Genomic DNA, 25,699 nt, shown 5'->3' with positions numbered 1-25,699 from the left:
TTAAAGAAAATTGACAAAACTTTTGGCAAACTAAGGAAAAAAAAAGAAGACTCAAATAAAATCAGAAAATGAAAGAATATTACAAATGATGCTACAAAAATACAGAAGATCATAAGGGATGACTGTGAAAATTTATATACTAACAAATTGGATAACCTGGAATAAACGGTTAAATTCTTGGAAATATACAACCTGCCAAGACTAAATCATGTAGAAATTAAAAATGTGAATACATCAGTAAGGAGTAAGGAGGTTGAATCAGTAATCAAAACCCTTCAATACAGAAAAACCCAGGACCATATGGTTTCACTAATGAATTCTACCAAACATTTAAAAAAGAATTAACACCAATTCTTCCCAAAATATTCCAAAAAATTGAAGAGGAATGACCACTCCCACATTCATTTTACAAGGTAAACATTATCCTCATACCAAAGCCAGATAAGGACACTATAAGAAAACTACAGGCTACCTCTGGAAAACAGTATGGAGGTTCCTCAAAAAACTAAAAATAGAACTACCCTACTACCTAGCAATTGCACTACTAGGCATTTATCCACGGGATATAGGTGTGCTGTTTTGAAGGGACACATGCACCCCAGTGTTTATAGCAGCACTATCAACAATAGCCAAAGTATGGAAAGAGCCCAAATGTCCATCGATGGATGAATGGATAAAGAAGATGTGGTATATACACACACACACATACACACACACACACACACACACACACACACACACACACACACACACACACAATGGAGTATTTCTCAGCAATCAAAAAGAATGAAATCTTACCATTTGTAACTATGTGGATGGAACTGGAGGGTATTATGCTAAGTGAAGTTAGAGAAAGACACAAATCATATGACTTCACTCCTATGAGGACTTTAAGAGACAAAACAGATGAACATAAGGGAAGGGAAACAAAAATAATATAAAAACAGGGAGGGGGACAAAACAGAAGAGACTCATAAATATGGAGAAAAAACTGAGGGTTACTGGAGGGGTTGTGGGAGAGGGGATAGGCTAAATGGGTAAGGGGCACTAAGGAATCTACTCCTGAAATCATTGTTGCACTATATGCTAACTAATTTGCATATAAAATTTAAAAAATAAATTAAAAAATTTAAAAAAACAACTATAGGCTAAAATCTCTGATGAACATAGATGCAAAAATTCTCAACAAAATTAGTGAATCAAATTCAACAACATATTAAAAGGATCACACACTATGATCAAGCAGTATTTATTCCTGATGTGTAAGGATGCTTCAACATACACAAATCAATAAATGTAACACACACATTAATAGAATGAAAGATAAAGATCACATGATTATCTCAATAGATGCAGAAAGATCATTTGACAAATGAAACACCCTTTCATGATAAAAACGTTCAGCAAGTTGTAAATAGAAAGAACATACCTCAGTATAATAAAGGCCATCTATGGCAAGTCCACAGATTATACAATATACCTCAGGGAAATGTTGAAATCTTCCTAAGATCAGGAACAAGATATCTAGGATGCCCACTCTCACCACTCTTATTCAACATGGTAGTGAAGTTCTAGCCAAAGCAATCAAGCAGGAAAAAGAAAGAAAAGGTATCTAAATCAAAAAGGAATAAATTGTCTTTATTTGCAGATATATGATTTTATATAGAGAAAATCCTAAAGATTCCCACAAAAAAGCAGATAAGTAATCAATGAATTCAGTAAAGTTGCAAGATACAAAATCATACAGAAAATGGCTGCATTTCTATATATTAACAATGAAATATCTGAAAAAGAAAGTAAATAATTCCATTAACAGCAGCATCAAAAATTATAAAATACTTAGGAATAAATTTAACCAAGGAAGTGAAAACTGTAACACTTCGATGCAGGAAATCAAAGAAGACAAAAATAAATGAAAGATATTCCATGTTCATGGATTGGAAAAATTAATGTTGTTAAAATGCGTATACTACCCAAAGCATCTATAGAACAATGCACTCTCTATTAAAATTGTAGTGGCATTTCTCACAGAAATAGAAAAAAATCCTAAAATTTGTATGGAGCCACAAAAGACCCTGAGTAGCCAAATAGTCTTGAGAAAGAAGAACAAAGCCACTTCTTGATTTCACTTCCTGATTTCAAAGTCTAATACAAAGTTATAATAATCAAAACAGCATGGCATTGACATAAAAAGGCACATGGAACAATGGAAAGGAATCAAGAGCCCAGAAATAAATGCTCACATATATGACCAGATAATATTTAATAAGGCAGCCAAGAATACTCAATGGAGAAAGGATAATCTCTTCAATACATAGTGTTGGAAAATGGATAACCACATGCAGAAGAATGAAATAGGGCCCCTTTACTCCTTCTCAAAAATAATTCAAAATTAAAGATTAAACTGAAAATAATTAAATTAAAAATTCATTCAAAATTAAAGATTAAAGATTTAAACATGAGGCCTGAAACCATAAAACTTCTAGAAGAAAATAGAGCAAAATGTTTCTTGACATTGGTTGGGGCAACAAATATTTGAATATGATTCCAAAAGCATAAGCAACAAAAGCAAAAATTGCTAAGTGGAACTCCATCAAACTATAAAGCTTCTGCACATCAAAGGAAGTCATCAACAAAATGAAAAGGCAACCTGTGGAATGGGAGAAAATATTTGCAAATCATACATCTGATAAAGGGTTAATATCCAAACTATATAAAGAACTTATACAACTCAAAAAAATCTGATTAAAAATGGGTATAAGATCTGTATAGACATTTCTCCACAGAAGACATAGCAAAATAGTCAACAGGTACATGAATAGGGGCCTAATATCACTAATAATCAGGGAATGCAAATTAAAACCCAATGAAATATCATCTCACACATTTTGGAATGACTATCATCAAAAAGACAAGAGATAACAAGTGTTGGAGAGGATGCAACTCTTTTGAAGAATGTGCACTCTTTTGAAGAATGTAAATTGGTACAACCACTGTCATAAATAGTATAGAGGTTTCTCAAAAAATTAAAAGTAGAACTATAATATGCCCCAGTAATCATACTTCTGGGTATATATCCAAAGGAAATGAAAGCAAGCATACAGAAGAGATATTTGTACTCCCATGTTCATTGCATCATTATTCACAGTAGTTAAGATATGTAAACAACCTGAGTGCCTGTCAATTGATAAATGGATAAAGAAGATGTGATGTTGTGTGTGTGTGTGTGTGTGTGTGTGTGTGTGTGTGTGTGTGTATGTATATATGTATGTATATATATATATATATATATATATATGTATATATATATATACATACACACAATCATACAATACAATAATATGTCATATATATGTATATATACATATGGAATATTATTCAACCATGAGAAAGAAGGAAATCCTGCTATTTAGGACAACATGAATGGACCTTAAGGGCATCATGCTAAGTGAAATAAATCAAAGACAAATACTGTATGATATCACTTATATGTGGAGTCTAAAAAGATGAATTCACAGAAACAGAATAGAATGGTGGTTACCAAGGCTGAGGGGGAGGGGTGGGAGAAGCAGGGAGATGTTGATCAAAGGGTACAAACTTCCAAATATAAGATGAATACGTTCTAGGGATCTAATGTACAGCACAGTGATTATAGATAATAATACTGAATGCTGCTTGAATGTTGCTAACAGTATAAGATCTGAAATGTTCTCACCACAAAAAAATAGTAATTATGTGACATGATGGAAGTGTTACAGTGATAATCATTTTGCAATACATCAAATCAACATGCTTTACACTGTAAACTGACACAATGTTATCTGTAAATTGTGTTTCAATAAAGCTGGACCAAAAACTGAACAGGAAAGTGAGGATACTATGGAGGAGGACACACTTTTATAACAAGTAAACCCAATGTGTTGCTTAAATTACCTAGCACAGCATATGGGATTTATAATCTTTATAAATTTAAATATTAAATGGGAGAAGAATTGACACAGAGTTGAGCTTCCTATATTAGCTGAGTTTCTTCCTGACAAGTTGAACAATTTAGTGGAAACAGCACATATTCAAATTACCTATATGGCTTCAAATCTCCCCTCTGCTGTCATTTACTGGCTATGGACCTTAACTTCAGAGGTTTAGTTCCCTTATCCCTAAAGTGTGGATAATAATGCCTCCTTTGCAGTGTTACATTGCAGATTAGACATGAAATATACAACAATTATCTTTTTCTTCCAGGATTCAAATTAAGGTAGAGGTGTTACACATCTTCCTCTTTTAAGCATGCCTAATGTTTAATTTCAAAATAAATGTAGGTCTGTGTTCTCAGGAAAGGACTTGGCCATACTCTCCATTCAATTTTTCTAACCTCTGAACATGAAGTTCTTGATAATGTCTGCTTAGTTTTTTCTTAAATCTTCCAAATCCAATATCTTCTCTCCAGGCATAGGGCCACAATCCTACACCAAGCATGGAGCATCTTTTACTTCTTTTACCTTCTGCAAATCCAAACTTTAGGACTAATACTTTTGCTAAGTTTAAATTTATCTCAACTAATTTTTCTCAGTAGAAGCACTTCCTGCTTCAGTGTTGATCAGAGCCCAATCTCTCACTTTTGTTTTCTAATTCCTTTAGAGTGTTTCTAACTAGTTTATCTCTGCATCTCTTTCTGTTTCCAAGCTCCTTTTTTTCTACAGTTCTAGAGACATAGCATTAAGGATATTTGGAGGATCATTTTAAGCCCTTTTCTGGTGTCCCTGAGTGCTCCTTGGGCACAGGGGGAGTGTTTTTTTATGGGGAGACATCCCTAAGAAAATTCCCAACTGTTCCCATTTTTAATGAGACGATGGTCACTGGCCTATGTTGACAGTGTAATTGAAATAGACTAATGTACCAGGGATAATTACTTGATTTCTGGAATTTTGTGCCATAGTAGGTGGGAAGTAAAGTCACACAGATTATTCTTATGGATGACAGAAGTTTATCAAGAATATGTAATCATTTACTAGCTACATTTGCTAGCTCTATGATCTTGAGTAAATTAACTTTTCTGTACCTTGATTTTCTCATCTGTAAAATTGTGATAGTAATTGTAGTTACCTCATAAAGTTGTTTTTGAGGATTAACTAAAATACATGTAAGGTGCTTTAGCGTAGTGCTTGGCACTCAGTACATGCTAGCTATTGTTATGGAATTGCAAGGTTATGACTTTCACATCTGTAATGACCCTGTAATTTAAAAGTATTTCTTGATATTTCTGAAATATGTTTCTTCAAATGAAGTACTACATCAGACAGTGATCCTACCCGACTTATAATAATGAAGAAAGTGACCTACCTATTTGGGAGTGTCATGAATTACTGGTGTCTGGTTACTGAAGTCTTTTTAGCAGTATCTGAGCATGAGCTCATTTTACTTTTGCATCTCCATTTGCATTCAAATCAGTAAATCCCAAATTATGAGGAAGAGCAGGACCTGCAACCTGTCTTTCTTGGCTGTCTAATTAGCACCCATATAGGGCAGAGAGAAGAATCTGGTTTCATTCATTGGGATTCAGCAACAATAAACAGGAGTGGCAGGATGAGGCATGAACCATTCACATACTTCTTCTGAAGGTAACTGGGTGGTGAGTGGAGGAAAAAGGACACTTGTTTCATTTAAACAAGGCTAAATAATACAAAGCCTTTCCTGACCATGGGAAACCTAGCTGAATTTCCTTTTCTTTGAAGTTCTTCTGCCCTTATGGTCCTCAGCATACAAATTAGTCCTTAATTATGTCATGGTGTTCTGTTTCATGCTCATTACTCTCATATCTCCAAAGATATATGAAGCAATTTGAGGAGATAGATCGTGTTTCCTTTTCTGCAAGATTCAGGTGCGAAGAAATGTAAAGAGCTGAACAACCATGCCATTGGGAGGAAAGATTGTTTAGTTAAATTGGGAAAACTTATTTGGAGAATACAACCTGGGTTCCTACCTAACATCACACACAAAGGTGGACTTTAGATACATTGAAGGCTTAATATAAAAGGTAAAATTTTGAACTTAATAAAAGAAAATAAAGTAAAATATTTTTATGACTTAAAGAGGGAATACCTTCTTAAAAAAACTTTAAAAACACAAACATAAGACAAAATTGATGAAGATCATCATTTCAAAATTATGGATTTCTATTTCATGAAGGACAACATGGTCCAAATTAATAGAAGATAGAATGGATGATTATAATTTCCTCAACCAGCAAACTGTTCATATCTAGAAAATATAAGGAACTTCTAGAAAATAACACTAATAAAACAAAATAACTCTAACAGAAAAACAGGTAAAGGATAGGTACAAGCAATTTATAAAAATGAAAACTCGAAAGGCTAACAAGCATATTTAATAATGCACAAACTCAGTAATTAGAAAAATGTAAATTAAATCACAAAAAGACATAACTTATTGCCTATTAGGCTGGCAGAAGTCAGCAAGCCAAATAATACCAAGTGTTGGCAAAGATGTGGGGACATAGGAATCCTTATGCACTGCAGATGGGCGTGTACACTGGGTCAGCCATTCTGAAGAGCAATCCACACTAGTTAAATTAAGTGAGTACACACCCAGTGACCCAGTAATTCTGCTCACAGAAGAACTTGCACAGGTCTATAGGGGACAAGTAGGAGGCTATTTGGTGCAGCATTTCTTGGGATGATAGGTAGGAGGTAAAATATGGCAAAACACACTATAAACCATTTTGTAGTAGCCAATAGCAGTGAATTATGTGTACATTTAGCAACATGGACAGCTTTAAAAAAAGTTCTGAGTAAAAAGGCATGAAACAAAAAGTGATGCCATGGACTGAATATTTGTCTCCTGCCCCCAAATTCATATGTTGAAACGCTAACCCTCAATGTAATGGTGTTAGGAGGTGGGGCCTTTGAGAGGTGATTAGGTCATGAGTGGGGTTGGTGGTGCCCTTATAATGAGACCCAGAGAGCTTTTTAGGTCTGTTCTCCACTATGTGGGTATACACTGAGAAGTCTGCAGTCTGTAACCTGAGAGAGGGTCCTTATCAGAATCTGACCTGGCTGTTCCCTGATCTCAGACCTCCAGCCTCCAGAACTTTGAGAAATCAATATCTGATATTACAAGCCACTCAGTATCTGGTAGTTTGATGTAGTGGCCCAAAATGACTAAGATGAATGATTTATAACACAAAGAATAAATTAAAAGCATGTGCACACAAAACAACAAAATACATTTTTACAGGAATGAATACAAACAAAAGAATACATGTGGCACAAAGAAGGGTTGCCTGCTGAGGGAGGTGAATGGGAGTACGTTTTGTGAAAAAATGAGAGTAATAAATAATGACAGCCAGCGAATGACCTTGCATGTGCTCATGATTGTAATCTGTCATTACCTATCTCAGTCTTTGCACGTGAAGCTCCTTCACTCTGAGAAATACATGATTTATTGAAATTTAAAAGTCCACTTTCAAACACAGTATTACTATCATAAATGCACTCTGCATTTGTTCACTTCCATTTATGGATTTTTATTATTTTATTTATTTTTATTATTTATTTATTTTTTTTTTTAGAGAGAGAGAGAGAGCAAGGAAGAGAGAGGGGCAAAGGGAGAAAGAGAGAAAATCTTAAGTAGGCTCCAGGCTCAGTGCAGAGCCCAACATGCAGCTTGATACCATGACCTTGGGACCATGACTTGAGCTGAAATCAACAGTTAGACACTTAACCAACTGAGCCACCTAGATGCCCCAATTCTCTTACCTTTAGATAAGGTGGTTGAGCCACAAAGGGTGGTTTATCAGAATCACTGTTTATTAGGATGGAGATTTCCTTGTTCCCCCATCCCTGCCAACCCATCCCATTAGACACTGATTCAGTGCGTCTGGAATGGGGCCTAGGAATTTTCAAGGTGATTTAATGCAAGTGGTCTGAAAATAGTCTTTTGAGAAATATTCAGGGAAATGATCCACAAATCTCTTCCTTCAACATTGTTTTAAAACAGAAAGAATACATCTGACTTACCAAATTCTCACTCATCTCCTTTAAGTCCTTAAGGTTGTATGTATTGTTTTGTCTAGAATTTCTATTGACTTGTAGATCTGAAATTTTAAATGTTCCATGATAATACTCCATTTTCTGTCCTGTGATAAAAAGGAAAAGTAGGAAATTACATGATTAGATTTCAGGATCTAAGGCACAGATATAATGGCGTTAGTATAGAGTCTTGAATTATTATTGAGACTTTTTTCTAATTTAGTTTCTTAAATATAATGAAGATAATTAATTTTTATGTTAATAATAACTGGAATTTATTGAGTGTCTACTATATTGCCAAACACTGTTCTGGGCACTTTACATGTATTAATTCATTTGGTTCTCACTCTAGCTCCCTGAGATTGGTGTCACCTCCATTTCACAGGTGAAGAAAGTGTGGCACAGAGGTGTTAAGTAACTTGCTCTATGCGATACAACTAGTGAGTTGGCCTGAGTTTAAACCTAGAGAGACTAGCTCTAAAGCTGAAACATTTAATTCCTATATTAGGTCTTGCTGAGGTAAAATGTATACCACCTTATACTCTGCTAAAAGTAGATGTATATGAACATCCTTGTGAATTTTGATTTATAATGGGAGAGCCAGGCAAAGTAAGAAAGACAGGAAAAGAAAGGGAACAAACTGTCAGAGGTGGGAGATAAGAACAGTGTGTAAGTGATGTGAATCAGTCAGATCTCTGCTTGGCTGCTGGGAAAGATAAGAAAACAGAGCAGTGGGGGCTCCTAAGAAATCTAGTAATCTTAGGAGTCTGGCCTTCTGGGGGTGGGGGGCAAGAAATTTATGAAGAGTTAATTTTTGTTTTACATTTATTTATTTTTGAGAGACAGAGAGCGTGAGCAGGGGAGGGGTAGAGGGAGAAGGAGACAGAATCTGAAGCAGGCTCCAGGCTCTGAGCTGTTAGCACACAGCCCAAGGCAGGGCTCAAACCCATGAACCATGAGATCGAGACCTGAGCTGAAGTCGATGCTTAACTGACTAAGCCACCCAGGCGACCCTACAAAGAGTTGAAAATAGAAAAACGGAGCAGCCACAGAATAGCATCTCTCCTTAGGGAGCCTGGCCTAGGAAGGACACAGTGGGCACAATGGGTTTCCCAGCTATGGACCTAGGAAAGAGAGAGGGATCTCAGAATGGTACATCTTATAGGTGATACATTTCTGGGCTTTGTAGTGCTTTTTTTTGGTCCCCTGATACTCATCGGCACAATCCATATTATTATCAAACATTATACTCCTAGTAAAGGGGCTCGTATGCAGTCAAATGAAATGACCTGAGAATCTTTTGCCATTAGCATAAACTACAGGCTGGGTTGTTACAAAAAGCCCAGAAGTGTGTTCTTAAAACCTTTAATGATCATGATAGAGTCTTCACCCGCCCCCTCCCCCCCACCGCCCCAAGTCTGAGGAAGATGACAATAGGTGAGGCCATTCAAGTAAGAAGCCTGAGGTAGTTGTTGTATCAAACACATCTGTGTGAGTGACCCTGTGGAGATTTGTCAACAAATGTTAATGCTTTGCAGTCTGTGCAGAGAAAGATGATATTTAAAAAGAATTCTGAAATGCATTATTTGTGTGATTATAAATATATCAGGCAATTAAAAAATATGTGAATATCATTTAGGAAAGGATAAAATTTTCTCTAAAAATAAGTAACAATATTTGTCATATTTATAGTTTACCAATTATTTCAAAATTCATGATTTTGTTGGACATGTGTTTTTCTTTGGCCCTTGAAATGTTGGTGGACATAATGATGAGTAAATGAGTCAGTTTTAATAGCTAATATAATAACTAATTTATCATAGTTTCTCACTTGAATGGTTAGAGTTGTTTATTATGATTACCAGTAGATTTAAGTTGCTACTTTTTTTAGTATTTAAATCTTTTTAGAGTGAGAGAAAGTGTGTGAGTGGGGGATAGGGGCAGAGAGAGAGGGAGAATCTTTTTTAAAAATTTTTTTAAGTATTTGTTTTTGAGAGAGAGAGAGAGAGAGAGACGGAGTATAAACAGGGGAGTGTCAGAGAGAGAGGGAGACACAGAATCCAAAACAGGCTCCAGGCTGTGAGCTGTCAGCACAGAGCCTGATGCAGGGCTCTAATCCATGAACTGTGAGATCATGACTTGAGCTAAAGTCAGACACATAACCGACTGAGTCACCCAGCTGCCCCAAGAGGGGAGAATCTTAAGCAGGCTCCACGCTCAGCACAGAGCTCAACGTGGGGTTTGATCCCATGACCCTGGGAAATCAGGAGTCAGCTGCTCAACCTACTGAGCCACCCAGGCGCCTCTTTCAGTTACCATTTTTGATCGTCTGTGTAGTCTTAAAAGATTATTAGCTTGTGAGCTCCAAGGAGATAGGAAACTGGTCTGCTTTACATAATGTTGTACCTTGAGTCATCCAGAAAAGTACTCATATACAATAGGCATTCAATAATTATTTTTATAAAATGACTGAAAAAAATTAAATTCTAAATGCTGGTAAAAGCACAAAAATGCTTTTAGATAAAATTACATTTACATATATACAAATGAAGGTTTGCAGAAAAATGAAATCAAGCTGAGTGAAATTCACAATCTTTACCTACCAGAGACTAACAAGTGGGCCAGAATACCAATGGTCACTGCCACCACTGTCAGTAATAACACAATGAGAAGGGCAATCATCCATGGTTTCAAACTTCTGCTCTGGGTGCCAAATCCTACTGTCCTGTAAAAAGGAAAACTCAGCAGGTTACTCTTACATTGTAACAGTTACAAGCTTTCTGGTTGTCCTTTGGATAACAGCAAGTTTCTTTGGTCTACCTTTTCCAGCAAGAATACATTTGTCTTGGATATGCATCAAGGTTATCTTGGGGTGAAGGGACGTATTAAGAAGATCAGGATCTGGGAATGTACAATATTACTTGTGGTTTCTATTTCTAGAGGCACTGGCTCTCTGTGCTGTCAGTCCTGACATTTCTTATCAACAATAGTGCTAACGACATTGTGTCAAGTATTTGTTTGCATGTATATTAATCTAAATTTAATTGTGAACTCCTCAATGAGCTACACTGGTATTGTTCATCTTTTTATCATTAAGATTTAATAAGGTGCCTGGTAAAGAGTAGGAATTTTACAAATCCGTAAGAGGAAGATATTATGCCAGCTTTATATATGAAATAACAGAGGCTGAGAGAGAGGACACTTGATTAGAGTCAAATGGTTTAAAAAGGTCCTGGTCTTCTAACTCATTCTGTAGTCTCCTTCTCTACAACTTGCCATTATAATCAACTTTATTTACCTCTTTCATTAGAATTTAGCTTTGGGTGGGTGTGTGTTGCTAAACCAGCCTCTTTGGGGACAGAAGGTATTTTCCCTTTACAAGATTTAGTCCAATGCTTTGCACTGAGTGTAATTTTTTATATTATTTATTTCATTAATTTTTTTAAGTTTATTTATTTATTTTGAGGTATACAGAGAGTGTGAGTGAGAGAGAGAAAGAGCAAATCCCAAGCAGGCTCCACACTATCAGCATAGAGCCTGATGTGAAGCTCCATTTCACAAACAATGAGTCATGGCCTGAACTGAAATTAAAAGTCAGATGCTTAACTGACAGAGTCACCCAGGCACCCCTGCACTGAGTGTAATTTTAATAAATATTGGTTGATTTACAAGAAATTTTTCTTTTGAATATAGACATATTTTATATGTAAATGAAAGCATAAAAGATACAAGTCATATGGACCTAAATAATTAAGAAGATAATAGCTTTGGCATAAGCAATACATTTACCCAATAAACCTAGTGGAGCTTGAGAGGCTTGAATTCTGTTGGGTATAGAAAATATTGACAATGTATGCATTGGCTGATTAAAAAGAATCTAGACAGCTGGCTGTGGAGAGGCAGTGTGTCTTCCAATGGACAAGAATTAAGGTGCCAGAATATAACAACAAACAGAAGCTCTGTGGAGTGTAACATTATTTAGCCTCTTAAATGATTTAAAACCTAAATTCAGGGGTGCCTGAGTGGCTCAGTGGGTTAGGCGACCAACTTCAGCTCAGGTCACGATCTCGTGGTTTGAGAGTTCAAGCCCCGTGTCGGGCTCTGTGCTGACAGCTCAGAGCCCAGAGCCTCCTTTGGATTCTGTGTCTACCTCTCTCTCTGTCCCTCCCCTGTTCACGCTCTGTTTCTCTCTGTCTCTCAATAACAAATAAACATTAAAATTTTTTTTTTAAATAAAACCTAAATTCAGAAGTTAAGGATAACTTGGAAACTATTTGGTAAAATGTAACACATTTTCCAGGTGAGAAAACTGACGCCCAGAGATGATTAAACGACCTCTGATGTAACAGAACTAGTGGTCATCTCAGACTCACGCCTTCTAACTCCTAGGGCACCATTGTTTTTCCCGCAGTGCCACACTTCCACTCCATTGAGTGCATTCTCTTAAATTGATTATTTATATATTCATCTATTCACTCATTCATTCCTTCTTCATTTATTTGACCATTCATTTTCTCAGAGAATCTTAGTATGTTTCCAAGACATTCAAAATCAATAAGAGAACCAAAGAAGGAAGGCTAGAACTTAAGGAGACTTAAGGGCTTTCAAATCTGTCTTCTCATCAGAGTTTCTCTGAATAGGGCAAATGGAGAAAGTAGATGACAGGAAGATCACTGTTATAGACTGAATGGTAGGACTTAGCAGAGGAGTTGTTCAACAACCAATAGCCCACTGCTTCAAGTGCTGTGGCAGTCATATCTACAAATCCCATACAAGGAGCTGTGAACATCTGGGCAGGGGGAATGACGACCAACAAATAGGTGTGTTAGGTTCTCCTTTTGTGAGAACCTCTGGGGAATAACAGGTGTACAATGCCACATTACAAAAGCTGCAGGAGCCATAGTCTAAATCTGCAGCTATTTAATCCTGTATGAATAAACTGTCAACTCAGTATCAACTTTTATGAATAATATGATAATATGAAGAGATGCATGAAAGCCAATATGCATCATTGACTTTCCATTCTGGAGAGGTCCTGCTAGTGATTTGCATAATATCACTTCAGATTTGGAGAAAAATAGGCTCAGTAAAGCCTTGGGAATCTAGCCTGATTGTAAGTAGAGATGCACTGCACCATTGTGCCCATGCATTTTTTTTCCTGCTTTACTTGCATCAGAAAACAAACACTGGTGTATTAATTTTCTATTGCTGTGCAACAAATTACCACAAAGTTAGCAGCTTAAAGCAATACCAACTTATTAGCTCACGGTTCTGTACATGTCATGGCTGAGTTTTCTGCTCAGGATCTCACAAGGTTGAAATCAAGGTGTTGATTGAGGCAGCTATCTCATCTGACATTTGTGATCATTTTCTAAGCTCACTTAGGTTCTAGGCATAGCTCAGTTCTTTGAAGTTGAACTGGGGTCCCTGTTCTCTTGCTGGCTGTCACAAGCCTCTCTCTCTCAGCTCATAGATTCCACCACATTCTTTGCATGTGGCCCATTCCATCTCTACAGCCAGCAATGGAGAATCACCCTCCCAACAAATCTCTTACATCCTGAATATCTCTCCAGGTAGAGCCTAGTCCTTTTCAAAGGTGTCACCTGATTAGAGTAGGTCCACCAAGGACAACTTCCATATCTTAAAGCCAACTGATTTGAGACCTTAATTATATCTGCAAAATTCCCTCACAGCAGCACCTAAATTAGTGTTTGAGTGTCCAGGAGTGTGTACACTGAGGGATGGGAATCTTAGAGGTCATTTAAATTTTTTTTTATCATAGCTGGAAATATAACTTTCATGAAAATGGACAGAAATCTCTATAGCCTTCAGAGAAAGCATGTGATATTTAAAATTTCTAATTTTTGTGGAGGTTGTAGAAAACTATTTCATTAAAAGGAAATTTCTATGTTGAATGTACAATTAGAAGAAGACTAAGGTATATTTTATTCAACTAAAAATTTGGGGGAATACAAAATAAACTCTTGGAACTTGAAATGGGAAGACAGCTAAAAGTAATCCTTGTTTAAGACCTATTTGGCATTCTGCATTCCTTAAAGGAAAGGGCAAGTACAGATGATACTTAATTCAGAGTAACACAATTTATAATCTGTATTAAATCCAATTTATCATATTCATTTACTTTCATTAAGTTTGAGTATTCAGTGTTTAAAAGGGCATATGCATGACATCATTTTTCCAAAGATGTCAATGAAAACATGGTGATAATGTGAATGATTTTGTGACTTTGCTTTCTGCAGTTTTTCAGACTGAAAAATACACATCTTGAGGAATATATAGGGCAGTCTGAACTGTTAATGATCTGAGTTGGGGTATTCTTCAGTAACCAGACTCTAAGCTGAGGACTTTTATATGTGTGAGTTCAAAGAGGTTTGAGTCAGCAAAAGACATAATAGACCTCTTTATCCACATGGATTTTCCTTTTTCTAGAAAGGCCTTCCCTGAAGGCAGCAACTTAGGCTTGCTCTACAGTCAACCACATGCCCATTATCGTTTTATCTATAAACTCTAAATTTTTCTATTTTCAGGATCAGTCTTCTGTTTTCTTGTAGATGCATGTTATCATTATACAAATGTAAATGCATGTGAATCGTATTCAAATGCCAATTTGCAGACAGATTATGTTCCCATAAATCTTCATAAAGATAGTTTCTTGAAGTTTAAAACATGCAATCTTATTTAAAAATAAATTATTGGTTAGCTTCCCAGGCCACCTACAAGTTTACTGAACTTCTAATGTAACTGAACAAAGGTGTTAAGTGCATCAAATTCCCAGAAGGCATTTGGTGCAAAAAACTTTGCTCTTCTTTCCCTAGCATGGTGCCCATCCCTGGAGGAAAGTTGTTCTAGAGCCAAAGTGCCAAATTCTCTTTCTACCAATGAAAATCATCATTTCCTTTGAGTCACTCAAGTCAGATGTTTGCTATAGAAGAGCAACATTTTGTGGTAACCTAATATACTCTGACATGTGAATATCTGTTTGGGTACTCTGGGACTCTTTTGTTTAATTATTTAATTTAATTTAATTTTTTAATTAAGTGTTTTATTATAGTTCCAGTATAATTAACATATAGTGGTATATTAGTTTCAGGCATAGTATGTAGTAATTCAGCACTTCCACATTACTAAGTGCTTATCATGGTAAATGTGCTCAATCCCCTTCACCTGTTCACCCATCCCCCGCCCACCTCCTCTCTGGTAACCAGCAGTTTGTTCTCTATAGTTAAAAGTCTGTTTCTTGGTTTATCTGTCTCTCTTTTTTTCCTCTTTCGTTTCTTAAATTCCACATATGAATGAAATTGTATGGTATTTGTCCTTCTCTGACTTATTTTGCTTAGCATGATACTTTCTAGCTCCATACTTGTTGCAAATGGCAAGTTTTCATTCTTTTCTATGGTGGAATAATATACCATTGTGTGTGTGTGTGTGTGTGTGTGTGTGTGTGTGTGTACCACCTCTTTTTTTATTTTTAAAGTTTATTTATTTATTTTGAAAGAAAGAGAAAGAGAGAGAGAGAGAAAGAGAGAGCAAGGGAGGGGCAGAGAGAGAGGGAGACAGAATCCCAAACAGGCTCCAGGCTGTCAGTGTGGAACCTGACATGGAGCTCAATCTCACTAACTGTGAGATCATGACCTGAGCCAAAATCAATAGTTGGACACTTAACTGGCAGAGCCACCCAGGCACCCCCACCTCTTCTTTATCTTTTCATCTATCAAAGGACACTTGGGCCACTTACATAATTTGTCTATTGTAAATAATGCTGCAGTAAACATAGAGGTGCATGTATCCCTTTGAATTCAGTGTTTTTGTATGTTTTGGGTAAATATCCTATAGTGGAATTATCGGATCATAGGATGCTTGTATTTAAGGAACCTCCATACTGTCTTCCACAGTGGCTATTTTAGGGTGACCATTTAATACTAAGAGTGACAACAAGAGCTACTATGTAGTAAATGCTGACTTTGTAGGAGTTGTTGGTTGGTATATGGTCGCATCTCATCCTCCAAACATGCTTGTCAGTAGAATTATGTATCTTTGCTTCACAGGTGACTAACGTGCTCCATTCATGAAGCCAGTATGCAGAACTAGAACCTAACTTGGACTTCTGTGACTCAAAAGCCCATTTTTCTCTGTGATATCAAACTTCTTTCTGAGAGTGATTTTTATGTTTTTTTAGAACAGGCTTCCTATGAACTCAGATGAATAATGGGTGGTATTTCAAGCAGCATGAAAGGCAAGTGAAGAGTTTTAGGAAGTGAAAGTAGAGGTTGTTTGATCAGAGAGGCCACCCATCCTCGTTGTGGTTAAGTCTGAAATTAATTTTGCTTTCACATTTTCCTTTCTATTGGCTTTACACTTTGATGAACTCTGAAAAAGTTAGGATTCGCTTCTCTCCCTCCCCGTAGAATCTCCTATAACAGTGGCAGAGGTCACCTGGAGTGGGCAGAGGGGAGGTAGGGCTGATAGAATGATAACCATATTGGGGGTTGTCTGTAAACTTTGAAGGCTTTTATCTAATTTGACACTTTTTTTCATACTGCTACAAGTTCTCTATATATTTTATTTCTTGAAATGTGTATACATATCCTCTTACCCCAAAGTGTGGAAGATCTTGAAGATAGTGAAAACATCATATACAGCATTGAGACATTTCTCCAAAAATGTTCCCAGGTGGTGGGGGAAATGTTTTCCATATTCAAACAGGTTTGGAAAAAAATGGGTTAAATAAAATTAGAGAGGATCCTCACTTCTAGAAGTCTCAGAATCTGGTTTTAAGTGGAAGTAAATGTGAACAATATTTCTGTCTTGGTTTTGTATATATTCTTTTCACTGATACAACCCCAGTGCCTCATACATTATCTGATTCTTAGCAGAATCTTGAATACTATTTATTGAATTGGACTGAAATAAACGTTTTTTAAATTACATTTTCTTTCTTTCTTTCTTTCTTTCTTTCTTTCTTTCTTTCTTTCCTTTTCAATATTTATTTTTGGGAGAGTGCAAGTAGGGGAGGGACAGAGAGAGGAGGACAGAGGATCCTAAGCAGGCTATGAGCTGACAGGCTGAGAGCAGTGAGCCTGATGTGGAGCTCAAACTCACAAACCAGGATATCATGACCTGAGTCGAAGTCGGCCACTCAACTGACTGAGTCACCCAGGTGCCCCTCAAATACACGTTTTTTTAAAAAACACCATATCTACTCCTATCCTGTGGGATTCTGATGTTCTACAGAACACAGCTTTGAAAACATAGCTCTAGATATATTTATGCCACTGTGATGCTCCATGGAATGCTTGTCAGGAGGTTAAAAAAGAAGAAACGAAGAAAACCTTTTATATTCCTTCAGTGTTTAACTCCCAGATATGGGAGGGACAATGGGGCGAGGGGCAGAATTGAATAAAATACCATTGTGAATCCAGAGCAAAGAAAAGTTTTTGTGGAAAATGTTGAAATTATTCAAGCTGAGCTGAATTCAGAGGTCTCAGGGAAGGAAAATTAGGACCCAGAAAAGAGAAGACTATTTCTTCACCTATCTAAGGAAATGTCTTTACTCTGGTCCCAGGGATGGAAATTGGGCACACGGGCAAAAAAGGAGCATGAATGAGAATTTTAAGGCTGTAAGAGGAAAGCATAAGCTAAAGGGGATTGAGAACACCTTTCCTAGATTCCCCGAGGATACTTCATCCCCATGGAGGGAAACTCCCACCTCCTGCCACTTCCCTGCACAGTTACTCACTGCTTAGTCATGTCTGGCTTGCTAAGCTGGATTTACTCTAAAGCCTTGTAGCTCTGTCTTTAGCAACTACCCAACCCTAATGAGTGAAATCAATTTCAGATTCTTGTCCCTTCTAGATCGTTCTGTCTTGATTTAGTAAGAGGGATTTCTTGGCTGTATTCTGAGAGGTTAGGCATTTAACTCTCTTCCATCTTCAGATAACAGCAAAATGAAGGTTCATGGTGCTAGCTTATAGCTGCAAAGCCTTTCTTAAATAGTTTTGAACTTAGACTTTGGATTAGGGGCAGAGCACAGTCACATGTTAGTTTAAATTAATGCACCATCATTGAACTAACTTCTAATTGAGAGTGGTATAGCATTAAATGATAAGCACCAGTCTCTGGAGCCAGACTACCTGAGCTCAAGTCCTAGCTCTGTCATTTGGTGGCTCTGCAATATGAAGCAAGGTATTTGGCCCTTTTGTGTTTTAGTCTTCCCATTTGGAAAATGGAAATGAAATTAATACCTACCTCATTGGATTTATATAAGCACTAAGTACATTAATTCATGTAAAGTGACCAGCCCATAGTAAATACTATATAAATGTGAATTAGTATCACTATTTTTGTTGTTATTATTATTACACACTTGATAGAAATCAGCCATGCTGAGACAATGGGCATTTTACTATGAGAATTTCATGGTAGGTAATTGAGACCAGTAGTATTTTAGATTTTAGGATCATCTTGGAGTGGCCCTACAGGAAAGACCTTATATAGGAGGGGTATTAGTAAATACCCCAAATATTTTTAATGCAGTATTAATCCACAAAAAATATGTTCCCCTGTGGCTGGCCAAGAGTGACAATAAAATGCAGGTGCTGTTTTATAAGTACAATATTGATGTGGGAATAAGGGATTGAGTAACAAAACAGAAACTTATTATGGAATGTTATACTTTATAGAAAAGATAGCACCAAACATTATGCGGTGTATGTGCACGTGTGTTTGTGTGTGTTATATGTGTGTGTTTGGTATAGTCCTGACATGTTTTGGCATAAGATGCAGTCCCACGTATTAAAGTTTGTAAAATGTGTATCAGATAAGAGGTGAAGGTCCACACTGGGATGCTATGCATGTGTGAAAAATAAGTTGTATTCAAATGCCTTGGTCAGAGCCTTGTATACCATAAATATGCCCTAACAAACTACTTCTAAGAATTGATTAGCTATTACAGTGTTATTCCTCCTTTGTCCTTTTGTTTGTCTGTCTATTCAACTATCCGTCCATCTGTCCACCTATCCACCCATCTTTCTTTTTTCACAATATTTTATTGAGCCTCTATTTTGTTTTAAGGCATCATTCAAGGCTTAGAAAGGCATGGATGAATAAAACATGGATTCTACCCTTATGTAGTTCATGGTACAACCCATAGTGTTTTTGTCTCAATCTGTGCCATGTGATTGAAAATAACGCAGTATTATAAACTTCTTTTCTATAAATATTTAAAATTACACAAATAATAAATTTCCATTAAGGTAACAAAAATGAGCATTAAAAATTTTGATATAATAGAAAAAGTATATATTGATCTCTGGTCCCAGTTCTTGGCACAGAGTTCCTAAATCCCTTATAATTTCCTAAGTGATAAGAGCACCAGGAACATCATTTGTTCTGTTTGGTCTTTAACCTTGGTTCCTGACACAGAGCTCTTAGATCCCTTGGAATTTCCTGGGTGATAGCAATGTCTTTTGTTCCAATGGGGTAACTCTGGGTGGGCTCCTACATAGCTTCAGGATAGGGACTAGTCACCAGAAAGACCAAGCTATAGTTACAAGCTTGGAATTTCAGCTTCATTCCCCTTCTCCCCCCCAACCAACCCCTCCATATAAACCTCTGGGAATGGGAGAGAAGCTGAAGATTGCATTCAGAATTTATCATGTCTATGCGATGAAGCCTCCATGAAAATCCCAATAGTATGGGGTTCGGAGAGCTTCTGAGTTGGTGCTGGGCATCTCTGTCCTGGGAGGGTGGTATACCACCAACTCTACAAGGACAAAATCTCCTGTACTGGGGACCCTTCTGAACCTCATCATATATATCTCTTCATTTGGCTGTTCATTCATATCCTTTAATATAATTTGGAATAAGTTGATAATCTACTAGGTAAACTGTTTTCTTGAATTCTGTGAGCCACCCTAGCATATTAAAATAAAGGAGGGAGTTGTGGGAAGCTCCAATTTATAGCCAGTCGTTAAGAACACAGGTAACAACAACCTGGACTTGGGATTTCTGTCTGAAATGGGGCCAGGGGAAGTCTTATGGACCAAGCCCTTAACCTGTGGGGTCTGTGCTAACTCCAGTTAATGTCAAAATTGAATTGATACCCAGCTGATGTTGGAGAATTGCTTTGACAAAAACCGACACAGCTGGTATCATAAGTATGCGTAGTGACATAGGAAAGGAGTTTAGTGGTTTAGTAAAGGAAAACACAGGGAGTTTTTCTGAGAAAAATATTTAAAACATTTCCTTTAAGTCTTTACCTGCCCAGACAAATCCTCTCCAGGCATCCTCTGCCTTTTAGGATCAGAAGACTTTGGCCTCAGTCCTTGCATTTAATTTTTTGACATATATCTTGAGATGTTTTTGAAACCTCTCTGAATTTCAGTTTTTCCACTTGTAAAGTGGTGATAATAAATACTACCCAGAGACGTGAGGCAATAAAGTGAGTAAATGAAAGTCTCTAGCACATATCAAATTCCTACTCTGGCTCAGGAGTTTTCATGTGACTTATCTCATGTAATTGTTGACACAGCTTTAGGCCTTGTTACCTTATCACCGACTCACTAATGAGGAAACTAAGAATCAGGCAAACAACACAGGTACCAGAGATAAGGGAAAGGAAGTCCTTAACTGTCTGACTTTAAGGCTGTCTGTCCCATTTGTAACCAGACCACTGTGATAATGAACGTGAAGCCTTTCATAGTATATTATTCAAATGTTGCCTATCTTATTTCTCTATCCCCAGTAGGTCAGTTTCTTGTCATTGCCCAAGATGTTTCACAGCCCCAGCTGTTAATGAATTGGGAATATAGGATGGCGTGTACAGCTTGAGTTAAAGTCACTAACTCTGATCTTGGGTAGCTCTTTTTTCCCTTTAAAATAGGCTAACTTGTATGAGGACTGTAAATAATGAATGAGACAATGTATGCAAAATGATTCACATTTTGTAAATAGATAATAAATGGCAGATGTTATTATAATAATTACAAATAAACTACCACCCAGTAAGGATTCCTACACTTACCTGATCATAAATTCTTAACATCTTGGTTTCCAAGTACTTTATATACATATCTGCCAGAATGCCTATTTTTATCCGTAAGTATATTATTCCCTATATGCCACACAAGTGGAAAAGTAGGAAAGCAAAACAAAGAAGATACTAGCCTTTAATCTTGATGATATGAACACATATTTCAATTTATTGACTACAGAAAAAACCCAACTCAGTGAATCACTTTTAGCACTATGAATTTCATACTCAGTTTAAAAAAATTTTTTTTAATGTTTCTTTTTGAGAGAGACACAGAGAGCAAGTGGGGGAGGGGCAGAGATAGACACACACACACACACACACACACACACACACACACACACAGGGAAATTGAAGCAGGCTCCAGGCTCTGAGCTGTCAACACAGAGCCCAATGCGGGGCTCAAACTCATGAACTGTGAGATCATGGCCTGAGCTGAAGTCAGACATTTAACCAACTGAGCCACCCAGGTACCCCTCTTACTCAGTTTTTGTATGAAAAAACAAAAAGTTGTTTTCTCTTGAAAGTTATCAAAGAAAGAAAAGCAGGATATCCTAATAGTTAAGTTCAGATTCTGGCTCTCTTAGCCTGTAATGTAGGGCCAGTTAACTTTTATCTATACAGTGGAGATAATAATGGCATCTAATTGTAGGATTGTGAGAATGAATGAACTAATACAATATAGCATGCATATGGCACTATGAGTTGTTGAAAACTAACAAAACAGTAAAATTTAGTTACTAATTTACACACAATTTAGTAATCAGTAAGTAACATGAAGGTTGTGTTATTTTGGTTTTAACCCTGAAGATACAGTTTTTGAATAAATTAGAGAATACATTTGGCAAATTAACAAGTTGATTGACATGAGTATTCAAAATGAAATTAAACTTTAAATCATCAATATTTATAAAGATTTGCCCAGGACTACCTTTTTCTCTAAAAGATGATAATGAAGGGGCGCCTGGGTGGCTCAGTCAGTTAAACATCTGACTTCAGCTCAGGTCATAATCTTAGGGTTCATGAGAGTTTGAGCCTCGTGTTGGGCTCTGTGCTGAAAGCTCAGAGCCTGGAGCCTGCTTTAGATTCTGTGTCTCCCTCTCTCTCTCTGCACCTCCCCTGCTTGCACTCTGTCTCTTTCTCCCTCTCTCTCTCTCTCTCAAAATTAAATAAACATTAAAAAAAATTTTTAAGGATGATAATGAAGAGAAAGAACCTAATTTTTACATTTATTAATAAGCAATATTGAAAATAATGAGCTGTAAGAAGAGAACGATGCCAGACTTCTGGGAACAAGACAGTAACCTGTTTGTTGATATGATGAGCCATTTGATATTTTATCTTTTATATGAAAAATAATTGAGATTTTTAAGTGAATGAATCACCCAATTAATACATGTATAGGAAGGAGTAGGGGTATGGATATTGCTAAAGGCAAATGAAGATGGGTATTCACAGCGAAGTCTGAGCACTAAGGACTATCTCTGAAATACAGTGAAGATGGTCATGAAACATAGAGAAGTAGCCAAAGTTCAATGTAGCACAAACAGCAAAGATATGGATCAAATATATTTTGAGAAGGTGTCCACATTATATTTCTTGTTAATAGAGAAGAATGGTGAGCATGGCTATAAAACATATTGTAGAAGTACTCTACGTGGAATGTAGGGTGTCATAGTAGTAATTAAGCATTTGCTTTTCTTTAATCCTTAAGCCTGCCTATTAATGTGACCTGCCATCTCCTGAAAATCTTCCAAATCCCGGATGAGTGTTCCATGAAGTTATCTCAAAGAAACCATACACATTCAGTTTCCCACCTTCTCCTTTCTTTACCAAATGTGATGGCTATCTCGAACAATAGCACTGACCCCCAATATTACTCCTAATTTTTTTCCCTGAAGCCAAAAACTTTCTGTAAACCCACAAACATTCATTAGAAAAGAGGACTTTTGGTGTCTATAATCGTGATATTTTAAAGAGAATAATTTTGGGGATGTGCAATATGAAAGGTTGGAACTACTTACTGCTTTACAATATCATGACTTCCACAAACATGAAATAGGCATTTTCAAATTCAATGAATTTTAATGAATAAGCAAAATATTATGCTAGACATTTCCATTTGTGTACTCATTCATTGGTTCAACAAATATTTATGGAGTGCTGCTTATGTGTGAAGCCTTGTAGGCGCTGCCCAAGGATCTCAGAGACCCTTTAGCAATTCACTATAGGACTGATACAAATGTGTATTTTATTAGTGGGGAAGGAAGCCCAGTGGAGTTCACTAACTCAGCAGCTGATCTCTGAATTTCCTGATTTCCTTAGTGGCTTATCTCCTCTCTGAAATTTCCCAGGTAGAATCCTTGCCACCCAGACAGGCTGAGGGAGTCTGGGAATACTGGACTTGGAAGTTGTAGATGGCAGCTCTTGGACTCTGTCATCATACAGCTCCATAGATCCAAAGAAGCCCCTTAACTTCTGTTTCCCTCAAATTCCTCATTTCAAAAAGGGAGTTAACAGTACCTATTCTGATCTCACAAGGGTGTCCTATTAAATGAATGGCATATGTAAAAATACTTTGAAAGTGGCATAAATCAAAGCAATCGTGAAGTATTATTGTCATCATGGATGTTTAAAATCATGGTTTTAATTCCATATAAAGTTATTCCAAGGAACCTTATTTTTTCCTCTCCTTTGCATGTGGCAAATGCCCTTTTGGGAAATAAAATGAAATAATTCAGTTTTTTTTTCTTTAGTATTTAATGGGAGAGTTTTAGGAAATAGACAGGTTTGGGTCTCCTGGTTCCCTTCTTCCCACAGGAATCCTAGGATTTCTATGAGAAGGCAGGTATCTCTGTAGCTATGGACCTCCCAATCCTATTAGTTTCCAGGGCTGACTATAAGGTATAAGAAAAAGCAACAAAACAGAAAATGCTGTAGAAGATAAATTTAGTCAGATTACTTAAAGAAGGCTTTCTGTAAAACAAAGGAACACCTTCCACAGGTCCCCAAACCAGACTCAATCAGAACATAATATAATACAGTTCTTCATTAACTTCTTCTAAAATCCCAACTATTGAACCTGGCAACATGAAATAATGCTAAGAATGATTTTTAATAAAAAGATATTGATTTCAATTACAGAGATTAATTAATCCAGCTGTTATAATAATTCCAGAAATCTCACAAGATCCATACAGATTGAACGCACTGAGGACATCTCACAGGCAGTGCCCTGACATAATAGGGAATCTAGACACTGACAGACGGTAGAGCAAATAAGCCATTTGCTAAACAAAACTGAACTTACCGATACATCATCTGTAAGAGGAAGAATTTGGTCTTGCAGTTCTGCACCTACTGACTTCATTTGACTTTCTAATCAACTGCATGTCACCTCTAGATGTATTAGAGGTCTATGGCTGAAAGAAATTAAAACAAATTACAAATAGTTGAAATGAAACTAGTTAGACAAGTCTGAACAGAGAGCCTCAACCCGCAGGATAGCTTGAAGAAAACAGCCCAGAGATAGCATAGTCCCAATAAGAAAGCAACATAGTTTCTTTTGGTATTGACTAATTTTGTTAAAGGGAGATAAACTGGTTGAGAGGATTTGAATGAGAAATACCTTAGGAATGCACTAGGATTAAGAATTTAAAGAAGATTATTGGTAGGTATACCAATACCTTAAAGAAACCTTTATATAAAAGCTCTTAATAAAAACAATCAAGTATCCTTAAAACCTAGATTCATAATATAATTCAAGAAATAGTGTTTAATTTTTAGTTGAATAGCAGCTATCTCCATGTATGACAGGGGTAGAGTGAATTTATTAATATATAATTATTTTTCTTTAAAAAATACGTACTTCTGAGAGTATGTGCAAACAAATTCATATCAAACCAGATTTTTTTCCTAAAATGGCTTAATGTGATACGTACACATGCTATAATTTATATTTATGTAATATGAATTACAAATACATTTTCTATACATGTATATATATATACATATATATATAGAGAGAGAGAGCGCAAGAGAGAGACATTTATCAACGTGAAGAAAACAAAGAATATAAGTAAACAATATTTTCAATAAATTTTCAATCAGACATGAATACCTGCTTTTTGTGTATACTGAAACATTAGAAATGAGGCTGAAGCTGTTTCACCATGTTGTGGTCATGGTGCCTTTCCTTCTCCTTAGAAGCAACTAATGTTATTAAGGTCCATTTTCTTACAGAATATACTAAGCATTTACACACAAACAGACACATGCACGTATACCCATAGAAAAATATATATGAGTATTGATTGAACAGTATTATATACTTCCTTGTGCAGTTTGGTTTTTCTTCCCTTGATACTCTATTTTATGTTGAGAGAAATGGATTTACCTTATCTTTTTTAACAGCTACATGCAATATGAATATACTTAGTGTTTAGCCTTGATTATAATCTCACAACCAAAGGATAGCCATTTAAAAGGAAACCCGGGGCGCCTGGGTGGCTCAGTCGGTTAAGCGGCGGACTTCAGCTCAGGTCACGATCTCGCGGTCCGTGAGTTCGAGCCCCGCGTCGGGCTCTGGGCTGATGGCTCA

The 25,699-nt window shown here is 36.6% G+C and overlaps 1 protein-coding gene across 1 annotated transcript in view; it reads right to left on the bottom strand.

Moving 5' to 3' along the window:
* TMPRSS11A (transmembrane serine protease 11A) overlaps window positions 1–12,949 on the bottom strand; it is a 40,880-nt gene extending 27,931 nt beyond the window's left edge. The window contains exons 1-3 of the mRNA XM_042936721.1: window positions 12,822–12,949; window positions 10,652–10,773; window positions 8,037–8,155 (exon numbers count right to left, since the gene is read on the bottom strand). Of these exons, the coding sequence (XP_042792655.1) occupies window positions 8,037–8,155; window positions 10,652–10,773; window positions 12,822–12,949 (369 nt within the window). The remainder of the gene's footprint in view (window positions 1–8,036; window positions 8,156–10,651; window positions 10,774–12,821) is intronic.
* Between the last annotated feature and the right edge of the window lie 12,750 nt (window positions 12,950–25,699).

Source organism: Panthera leo, chromosome B1 (assembly GCF_018350215.1).
Source record: "Panthera leo isolate Ple1 chromosome B1, P.leo_Ple1_pat1.1, whole genome shotgun sequence".
Lineage (NCBI taxonomy): Eukaryota > Metazoa > Chordata > Mammalia > Carnivora > Felidae > Panthera > Panthera leo.
Note: the sequence above shows the minus strand (reverse complement) of the source record. Positions and strands in the feature narration are given on the sequence as shown.